This window comes from Pteropus vampyrus, unplaced genomic scaffold, assembly GCF_000151845.1.
Source record: "Pteropus vampyrus isolate Shadow unplaced genomic scaffold, Pvam_2.0 Scaffold1, whole genome shotgun sequence".
Classification (NCBI taxonomy): Eukaryota; Metazoa; Chordata; class Mammalia; order Chiroptera; family Pteropodidae; genus Pteropus; species Pteropus vampyrus.
In genome coordinates, this window is record NW_011888782.1 from 22,568,828 (window position 1) to 22,580,096 (window position 11,269).

At 40.3% G+C, this 11,269-nt stretch overlaps 1 protein-coding gene across 1 annotated transcript in view; it reads right to left on the reverse strand.

The window, feature by feature from the left end:
- Positions 1-11,269, reverse strand: part of KALRN (kalirin RhoGEF kinase) — a 640,142-nt gene that overhangs the window by 228,860 nt on the left and 400,013 nt on the right. Inside the window, 2 exon segments of the mRNA XM_023520165.1 lie at positions 8,621-8,730; positions 9,310-9,486. Coding sequence (XP_023375933.1) covers positions 8,621-8,730; positions 9,310-9,486 — 287 coding nt within the window.

Consider the following 11,269-nt stretch of genomic DNA (forward strand, 5'->3'; position numbering starts at 1 on the left):
AAGTTGAGCTTTGGAAATGCAAATATGTGCTCAAAAATCAATTAAGTATCATATTTACTGCTCCTGTTAGAAGAATTGCAGGTGACATGCATTTAATATGACTTCTAAAATCGAAATAAGAAAAAATATTATATAATGCTATAATTGAGAATTAAACCTTTTTAAATGCCACAAAGGAAACATCCTTTTTAGTTGCAAAACAAAGCAATCTGGCTCATTACTATATATATAATATGTTAATTCTGGAAAATTTCCATAACATAACATAATATGTTAATATAGTAACATAATATTAATTTTCATATATATTTTACATCTGGAACTGAATCCTAAAAGACTTTTATTATGTGGCTCTCTTCTTTGAGGAACACTAAATAATATAATGCCATGTTCACAAGTAGTTTTTTAGGAGGTGTCGCAAGGTTCCTTATGTGGTCATTTCTCATAGAGGCCTTCAATATAAATCTCAGTGAAGACAATGAATGAAAATCCAATTCTGAGCCATGATGGACTGAACAGGGCCTGGGGGTGGTGGCTGGCATGGCTTGGCAAATGGGGAAAGAGAATCTGATGAGCTATTCTAGGACTAGAACTGGTGACAGAAAATGAATAGCATTAGAGAAAGGAGGACCTAGGAGGAAGAAGAACTTGGAAGAAAGAGGAAAAAGCAGGGAGAATCTGGAGGCCCCGGGCACTAGAATAAACACGCTAAGCTTACAGGAATCCTCCACCTCCCCACTCTCAAGCTCTCACTCCAGTCCCCTAGTTTCTGACTCCCATGGTATGCAGACCCTTCTCCTTTAAGGGTTATCAAATAAATGGTAAAACAGCCTGGATCATGGCATCCCATGTAAAATATAAAATTGTATTTTTGTTTTAGAAGTTGCAAGGACACCCATGATGACTCACAGTTTCCCTCTTTCTTTAAATGACCCAAGGTCAGTGGCCTAGTCACTTAAGGTTAATTTTAAACAAATGGTAATTATACCGACAGAACTGATCATTGATTGAGACGCTGAAGACAGGGCTAGCAACTTTATTAAAAATCCTGGTAATTTAAATAGTGCAATTCCCTGACATTTTGTGATAGCAGCTATGGAAAGCTTATGGGAGGATGCTCAGTTTGAAAATCTTTAAGAAATAAAAGCACTATAAAATAAATTAAATGCATAGAATATTATTCCTACAATGAATGCCTTTCTGGAAAATGGAGATTTTAACAGCAACCGCCATTAGCCTGCCATTCTACTGATTCCATGTCTCACTTTCTTTTCCTCCTACAACTAAGCATAGGCTAAAGAACTAGAGTTCACACTTAGTGGCAGCCGTGAGAGGGGTCTTCCAAAGCTTCATTTTTCTCATCTTTAAATAACAACGTTGTGGGGCTGTTGTGAAGATGTAATAAATCCACGTAGTTAAAGAACCCCATTTGGTGCCTGGCATATAGTAGGCACTAAATAAACACTACTTCCTCAAGATCAGTGCTTCTCGACCTTAACAAACTCATACTCTCTTTGATAAACGTGCATATCTCACACTCTTCCCCACTTCTAAAGACTTATTTTTAGGGAACATTCTCTACCAAGCCTCTGTTAAAAAAAAACCTATAGTAGTAGATTACCTTCCCCCAAACCATATCCTGGGAGAATCTTGGTTGAGTGTTGACGTAAAAATTGGATTCCAAAGTCGCATATCATTTAAGTTTGGGAAATGCTGGGGTAAGCTGGTTTCTTTACTGCAGGACTTCTAAAATCCTATTACACGATGAGGTACATTATAAATCACTCTGAAGTGACATAATGTGCAGTGCTTCCCAAATTTCTCTTTGGAGTGGAAAACTTTTGGTGGGAGTATCAAAGTTTGTCACAAGGAACACTCTTGAAAAACCCTAGTTAGTGGTCCCCACACTTAGCTGTGTACTACCTCCCTCCCTCACCTTGGGAAATAGGATCTGAGTATCTGCATTGTTTAGAAAAGCTCTCTGGGTAATCGCAATGCACCCAGTCCACTGACCAGCATCTGAAGGCAACTGCCCTAGATTCCAGTGTGCTTGCAGTTGGCAGATTCTACATTGACTCTACAGAACTCAATGTTTAAATTTAAAAAAAAAAGCTTAGAATTAAAAAAAATCTTGTGCTACGTTTATGAATTCACAACTTTGAGTAAAATATTCACTACCATCTCAACGAAACTGTTGAAGGCAAGTAGCAATAGTAAACTCTATTTTGTTTTTCATTTGAAGCTCATGAAGATGACACATTAGGTAAGTCTGATCAATAGCATTCCACCTACTTCAAATAGGATGCATTTAAACTAAAGAACAAGAGGTCGCAACTCTCTTCACAAATGATGGAATATTCCATCATTTCTATAGCAACATCTTGGTCCTCTCACCATTTCAACAATTACATGTGATAAATCATAGGAGAATGAGCAAAGCAAGTAGTTTAAGTGTTTGTGTAAATGTCTGTGATTCTTTAAGAATAAAACTTTTAAAGAAATGTCAAGATCTAAGCAACGTCATTACTCTGTCAAGTAATTACAATGCAATATATTGTGCAGTTGCTTCTTGAGAAAAATGCTTCCCTCTGGCTTTGTACAGAATCTTGAGAAATGAAACCTCCAGCATTTACTGATAGACTTTCTGAGGTTTGTCATTAAGTAACTTTGGAAACAGCACCACTCCAAAGGTACCCTGAGTCATCTGGATTTTGTTATTCTTTCCAAATGTAAAGCTGATGTACAGTCCCAGTCCTTCTGGGACTCACCAAGTGGTCCAGTAGATGGACCTTCACATCAAGGGTGCAGCTGGCATTTAGAGGGGGATATAGTTGATGACATTGTGCGCGCGCGCGCGTGTGTGTGTGCGTGTGTGTGTGTGTATGTGTGCTGATCTCATGCACGTACACTTGTTGTAATGCCAGGGGTGGGGCTGTGGCAAGGGGGGAAAGAACATTGAGGAGGATACATAAAGTTGGAGGTAGGGCGGGAAAAAAGGCATCAGGATCACTTATTAACAGGAAGTCCAGGACACTGCCTTATCGAAGCAGGGTGGGGTTACTGCTTTCATACAAGTGGAACTAGAGATCGTTTCTAAAGAATCCATTAGTGACCTAACAGACTCAGAGATTGCAGGGGCTAGGACAGTTGGTTAACATACTGGAGCAGTTACTAAACTAATGGAAAGTCATGTGCACTCCAGGGAAGGTGTGGGATTATTCATGGAAGAGCTTTCGACAGTTGATAACCCAGGCTGAGCCATGAGAATCAGCTGGCTCTGTCCCTACACTGCACACCCAGAACTTCGGCCTAGGCTAGAGATGAAGGAGACAGGTGTGCAGGGCTGGACTCCTACTCGCCATATTCCCCACCCTCAACCTCCAACCTCAAACAGAAATTACCTTGCTAAGCTGCTACCGGTTGAGAGGTTTTGCTACTATTTCCTAATTTTGTTGAATTGGTGTGATCAGATGAATCAAAAATTATTGCATAAACATAAAACAAGTTTAATGTTTAAATATAAAAATCTCACATTTAATATTATACATACCAATTAATGTGCTGTTTAGCAACTAGGCATGGATGCTAAGCAGTTAGCGTGTACAACTAAAATTAATACTACTTTGACACATCCAAATAAATGCTTAGACTTTGCTTTGCCTTGGGTGTTCCTCAATATCTATAACCAGTACCAATGCTGACAGCTTATTGAATAAATAAACAACAACAAAGACATAGATACATTTTTATACAGCCCTTCTGATGGGTTGTGTCAGGGCTGCAGTTATCCCTTCAAGTGTGTGTTTGGCGCCTAAGAAAACTCACAACAGGTCTTCCTTTTCCTTTTTCCTTGACATTTAAATATTAAGAAAATGACAGTGTGATGTAATGGGGAGTCATGAAGACCTGGAATCTTTGGCTGTGCTATTAATTGGTTTGGGCAGGTCACAATCTTTTATAAAACCAGGGAGTAGGATAGGAATAGATTATCTTTAAAGGCTTTTTTCAGGTTTTTATATTTTGTTAACGTCTATGATTTTCAGTCAATGGGATAAAATAACAAAGACACTGGAGACGGGGAAGAAGCATAGAAATCATAGCATATGCATATATTAACGAGGGGTGTGTGTATCAGGAACGGGTGGGAGAGGCAAGGAGGAGCTGCAGCAGCCTGGCAGCGAGGCCCTGCCCACCCGCCCTGGGCTGTGCATCCTTCGTCTCAGCACCTGTTGGAGCCAACTCCTCGCCTCGTAGCTGCAGACTGACCCATTGTGTCCCATGAGGTTGTAAAATCAATTTAGTGGGTGTAAATCAGCACTAAGGAGAAGGAGAAAAGGAAAAAGGAGGAGGGAGAGGAGGAGAAATGGAACCTCATCTAAAATATCAGCATGCATCGCACATTGTGAGGGTGTTATTTTGAACAACTTAATGCCCTATTATACATGCTATATTAAAACATAATACATAATCTTTTCCCTTGGTTCGTGATCAAAACTGTTTGATAAACACCTTGCTGATTCTCCCGCCTGCAATAGGATGGCAGTCCCAGGGAGGGCCAGGTCTTTATACATTTCTTTCCCTCCTTCTCTCCCCCAACACCTGCCCCTCAACTTCCTATCTACCTATCTCCTCCCCCGACTACTGCCTCCCACTTCCCTCTCCCTCCCCATCTGTTCTTTCCCCCTTGTTATCCACCCGCTTCACTTTCTGTCTCACTTCTCCTTGTCTAGGTATTTTATCCTACTTTCCCACCTCCTTCTGTCTCTCTCCTCCCCTCCTTTGTGTCCCCGTCCCCTCCATTTCTGACTCGCACTACATCCGCCCACCACCTCTCCTTTCCTTTACCTCAGTCTCACAGACACAGACATGACGGCGTGACAGCCAGATCTCTAATGGAGAGATTCAGGGTTGAGACTCATTCGCAGACCCCTCCCATTGCCTTTCTCAGCCTCCCTGCCAGACTTCACCACTCTCCTCCTTGGAGGGCCTTTGTTCAAACTTTCCTCCCTTATTGAGGGAGCCATCTCTAGCTATAAAAATCCTGTTACTTAAATTCCATCTTAAATGCCCTCTCCTCTGTGAAGCCATTCCGATTACCCTAACTGAGGCTATTTTCTTTGCTCCTTTGAACTGCATTTCTGCTCACCTCCACCCTTATCACTGGTACCTAATTCCCAGAACTCAAAGGGCAGAGGCTGGGTTTGACACATCACCAGGTACCAGCTCCATCTCCAAACTAGCACAGGGATGGCCCAAGGAGGAACTCCAGGAAGATGGCGTAACTGTGGACCTGGTTCAGTTGATCATTAACCGTTTGTCACTTCCCCCACCTTTTCTGCACCCTCTACTGCACACCACCTTCTGCTCCCGGCTGACCCTGGATACCTGCTACCCTGGTAGGCTGACTCTGGCCTGGCCAGTGCTCCCAGCTCAGTCCTACACAGCTCTGGCCCTGCTCCCTCCGCCTTGGGCCTGGGAACACCCCAGGCTGAGAATGCTAGGCACTGGAGGGAGGGAGCGTGCAGGAAGATTGTCGAGCCTTGGTTGTTGGTCCTCGGCTTATCTTTCCAATCAATGCTTGCAGAAAACTGACTTATTTCAGGTAATTAATATAACGGTGTGGGACCTGGATAACATGCCTGTGGAATATACTATCTTATTTGAGTGCTCCTGGAATGCTTAGCAAAATCCAAAAGAAGTAGATCTAGTTCTTGTGTAGGTAAGTTTCATGATTTTATAAATTAACTGAGTTCTGTAGAAAAGAAATGTGGTATAAAAATGGAGAGAATGGAGGGTAAAATGAAGTATCATTCCATCTAAACCTCCAATTTGTGTTAAAACCACTACTCATAGGTATTAAATTCTACATACTGATTGTTCTTCTTAACAGAAACTTTGGTGCTTGGGAATTTCTGAAAGACACATACACACACAACTAATCTTGGTACTCATTTTTCGAAGTGACACCATTTTAAAAGATCAATACCATATCACCCTTGGATAGCTTTCCAAATGCATTACAGAGTTCCTTGCTTTTTAATGCAGAATATACTAATAATTTGAAGTTATTACTAATATCGATTATTATTGCTATCCTGCAAGACATGGCTTTGCTGGGCTTTATATTGGGATATAGGATTGTTTGCACCAATACTGAGTAGCTTTTTACCACTATGATTTTTATCTTTTTGGTTCTTTTGCATATTTTTGTTGCAGTCTGTCTTTTTTCCTGTCAGGTTTTACTTTATGCTGCTGGAATTAAACTGTTCTTGATTCTTAGTTGCTGCTTCTAAATTGCTATGGGCTTCGAAGCAATCCCACCAAGAGGTAAAGTGGCTTTTAGACAGGATAGAAAGGTACTTTTATAAAAAAATAACTTTATCTTTGTGGTATCTCTTCTGGTTTTGTCAGTGGCTGGTTTTTATTTTCTTGTTTCTTATACTGTTATAAATAGGTAACATTTGCTGGGTAGCTGTATTCTTGATAATTGAATTTATTCCTCTATAAAGTGCAACATTCTAATATGGTTTAACTTGACTTTTTAAAGGGGTTTCTTAACATTATATTTTGCAGTTGGTAGGTAGATTTTCAGCTTTTAAAAAACTAACAAACTGCTTACCATGTCTTACTAGAGTGATATGGTGAAACCAGATGAGAAGCATGGTTATGTTAGATATTTTGTTACAATCGATCAGTTTGGAAATGAATATTCTCTCCCTTTACACATTAATTTGACAACAGCAGGACTCACAGGAAGTTCACATTGCGATCTCTAGACTTCTATACTTCGATACTTAGTCAGTTTGGTAAGAATATGAGGAAAGCGAGAGGTGTTGACTCAGTTCCAGAGATCATAAACCAGAAAAGCAATGTAATGTGACTTACTGCCCACCAGTCCCCTGTCTTCTCGGATATCCTGGGGGAGATGAGATAATGCTGGGCTGGGCTCAGATGACAGAATTTGGAATCAGTGGTCAAAAATGGGTCTTATTAAAAAGGCACGAGGAGAGACTATTTTTGTGTCTGGAGATTTCCAGACAAACCAATGTTAAAAATCTGTGATGAGAAAAAAAAAAAAAAAAGACTGGGAATTTTTATCACGTGTTCCAGAAAGTCAGAAGGCTTTTTCCTCCCCTCCAGTTTACTGTTTTTATAATCTGACAAGATTAACATGTCACGTTAGCTACACATTTTATGTTCTTTTAAAACTGATGCCATTGATGACGTAACGGTGGATTACTCATCAGGAATTGACAAGAGAGGGGTGACTCTCCACCCTTTTGTTTAGACCTTTTAGAACTTAGGATCCTTTTACACCCAACTCTTGCTTCCTCCTAGTAATTCTTAGCAAAGGGCCATACTGAGGTGTCATGTTCTAGAGCTGGGCTGTCCAGTATGGTAGCCACCTGCTATTTAAAGTTATCAATAAAAAAATCAATTCACAGTAGTAGTAGTCACATTCTAAGTATTTAGTAGCCACATATGTCTTCCAGCTACTGTACTGGACAGCACAGACATAGAATATTTCTGTCATTGCCGAAAACTCTACTGGGCAGTGCTATTGTAGAGTCCTGCCTGAGGGTGGCTGCTACACCTGTACACATGGCTTCCTCAAGAACTCTTGGAGCTGGCAGTTTTATCTCCAGCATGTTTACTGAACTCAGTAGAAGCCTTGACTAGTCTGATCTTAGGAATGTCTTTGAATTGTATCCTACAATATCGAATCTTTACCTCTTATCCGTTTTCTAAAACAGGGTCCTGAGGGAGCTCTAGGACGTCGTACCAACATATTCCTTGTGCCTTGAGATTCTCTATTTGTATTCTAGAACCTGAGTTATTTCCATTAGTTGGTTACATAACTAATCAATCAATGCTCCTGCTGACATTCTGTTAACAATGGAACATGTTGTTTGGTGCGCTATGGAAAAGATATTTGAATCGAGTTGGGAGCTGGACAAAATGAGTTGTGAGGTTTTAGGGCTCTATGATTCTACTTATGACAGGGCCAATTGATGTTCTCCCTTATAAGCTGTCAAGAAATGTGTTCCATTAGGTATTTTAATCTATCGTCTGTCTGTCTGTCTGTCTGTCTGTCTGTCTGTCTGTCTGTCTGTCTATCTATCTATCTATCTATCTATCTATCTATCTATCTATCTATCTATGTTATTGTTCTGGTTGAGAGTAAGGATGATGGGGTAGTTGGGGATGGAGGAAATACTCAGAGTGAAAGAAAACATCATTAGAATTTGAAACCTAAGGCCCACGAGGTAGAATGGTTAGCCTCAGATGAATTCTAATGTCAGGATCTCCCACAGTTTTAATGAGGAGAAGCTACTTTTATTTCCTCAAAGCCTGGTTATCATCCTGACTGGGTATGAAGATGTTGCCACTTAGGTCTCTTAGGACAACACTGCCGAATACTTCACCTTCCACTAGGAAGTCTGGACAACAGTGGAAAAAGATGGGTGAGTGAGAAAGAAGTCTGACAGCAACTGACGTAGAAAATCTAACAGATAATAATTTACTGAGATTTACCAGTTTCGATCCATTTGTTGGGAAGCCCCGTTCTTGGGTATGGATGGCCCCAAGTGTGCTCCGCTGAAACCCTCCACCAACCTACTTGTTATGAAAATCGTAGATCTCCTGGATGTTGCCAAAGATGATATGCTCTTTATTAAGAATCCCAGGGGGAATCTCTTCCACACCACTGGTCATTTCCCACAGGTAGGTCTGTAAGACAACAACAGCTTCAGCATGCGCAAGAACTGCCACATGAAATACAGACAGAATAAACAAGCCTTCAAACTCGTGGGATAAGACTCAGACTAGGAATGCATGTAGAGTGTAACAAGTGAGATGGGAAATAAGCGGAATGGAAAGGAAGAAAAGCTGAATGTTCCATTATCTTGAACCGTTGCTAGGAAAACACATCCCAACCTTTAGCAGGAGCACAAACTCCACACTTTTCTTATTTCTTAAATATGTGTGTGTCGGAGTGAGTTGTCGTGGGGAGGACGCAGATTTGACTCAACTCAAGTTCACTGTGTCATGGTTTTTATTTTGAATTCCAGTATCTTTTACACACACACACACACACACACACATTTTTTTGCCTGGTCTAACATGAGTCTGAGAAAAGTTTCTTTTCAAAAGTACTTTAAACTCCTATACATTTAGTATTGACTCCAGGAGAAAGATTTCCCCTGGTTGGCTTTTTATTCAGTGAGCTCTGGGAGAAGACGAAGAGCACTGTGCTCCTCTCAAAGACTCGACACTGGCAAGCTATGAACTCATTACTGCAAGACTTACCTCTAAGCACTCGTGTAAGTCCCTCGCATAAGCCTTCTCTGTCTGGAGCAGCTCAGCCATAATGAATCTAGGAGGAGACACACAGGCTTTGAGTTGGTCAGAGATATAATACCTCCCTTTCTTCAAACTTCACTTTCCCACTCCAGCATTTATGACATTCTTGAATGTTCTATTTTTCTACTTTACCAAAATATGTCTCTTCCCTTCCTTCAAAACTCTTTGCTTCTGAGTATTACCCTCTGAGTCCCACTCACTCAGATCATTTGCTCTGTGTCCCCTTGGAATGTTTGTGCTCAGCTAGTTCTCTATTCTCTCTCCCTTTTTCATCCCGGTTCTTCTATTTTGTGATTCTATGCTGATGATACGTATGTGTTCTCGGTTGCACATGTGTGTTTGCATGTGTGCACAAGCATGCAGCACCATTCACATTCATCTTCACCAACCAGATAGCTTGAATCTCAGCTTCCTATGTTTCTCCTACAGGTCCCAGAATGACAATTTCTGTTCAGTAGAACTTTTGACTTACACCAAAACAATTCCCAGTACCATAAGTTAAACTAGGTTTAAAAGCTAACAACAATATATGCCAAGACACCACCACCAAGACAGGGGCGTTAGCAAACTTTTATCTATAAAGAGCCAGATGTATTTGTGGGACATTCAGTCTCTGTCACAACCACTCAGCTTTGCTACTGTAGGGTGAAAGGAGCCATAGACAATATGTAAAAAAATAAGTGTGGCTGCGTTCCCATATAACTTTATTTATGGACACAAAAGAATTTCATCTAATTTTCATCTCACAAAGTATTGTCCTTCTTTTGATATTTCTCAGTCATTTAAAAATTTAAGAAAGAATTTTTAGCTTACAGACTACAGAAAACAGGTGGCTATTAACTAATGTTACCCCAATGAATTTACTTTAAAGAAAAATAGGTGGCAGGTCAGATTTGGCCTGTGGGTCATAGTTCAGTGACCTCTGGCCTGGATCATCCTATGCATTTTAAGACTATTTCTAATGGGGCTCATTTATAGCACAGACTGGTGTGCGTGAAGCTGAGCCTGCGATCACAAGCAAAGCACAAGTGAACAATGTTAACTGACTGCTCTTTGGTCTCCTGTAGAGAGAAGCTTTTGCTATACGTCTGCAAGGACAAGGCTCCCTTCCTCCTTGGCCCCTAAATAACACAATGTGCTGGGGCAGTTGTTAAGCTTATGAGTCTTGATTATGATGTACTGGCTTCGTTTTTTCTCTCTCACCAATTTTTATTAGAAATGGTGCTTCCAGTTGGCATGTGATATGTGATAATATCTAATTTAGCACAAAGTGTGTATATACATATACATATATATTTATCTGGCTTAGATTTTTCATGTCGATTTTTCATAGTAGTTCATAACGCAAACCCCTTTTTTCTAGGTGCTCCATCAGATGTAACTTTTGAGAAAGATTGTCTTCTTGTTGGAAATTTCACAAGAGATATTAAAATGAGCAGCATCTTTTCCTGAACCTCTATCATGGTGGAATTTTCCTTAAAGCAATATATTTTGTAGCAGTGGACTTTATATTAAAATTATTAATTCAACGAATTCCCTTTTGCAGGAGTTAATTAGCCACTCCATTACTATTCTTACTCCACTGGTACAATAGAAAGTGTATGAGCTTTGAAGTCAGACAAACAGGAATTAGAACTTGCTTCCCTAAGCCTCAGATTCCTTGTTTGCAAAACACCTGATCACACAGGATTGCTGCAAGGATTAAACAAGATTATGTGAGCAAAGTTTCTAGTACATTGTAGGTGTGTGGTAAACAAGGAAAGAAAGAAGATCAGAAGGAATATGATCTGACGTGCTTGGGAAAGTTTCCTTGAATTTACTACATTGGGTTTCCGGCATTCTTCTACCTTCTTCTCCATCTGCTTCCTACAGTTTTGTGTCTTTCTTAGTAATTTAGCTCCACAAC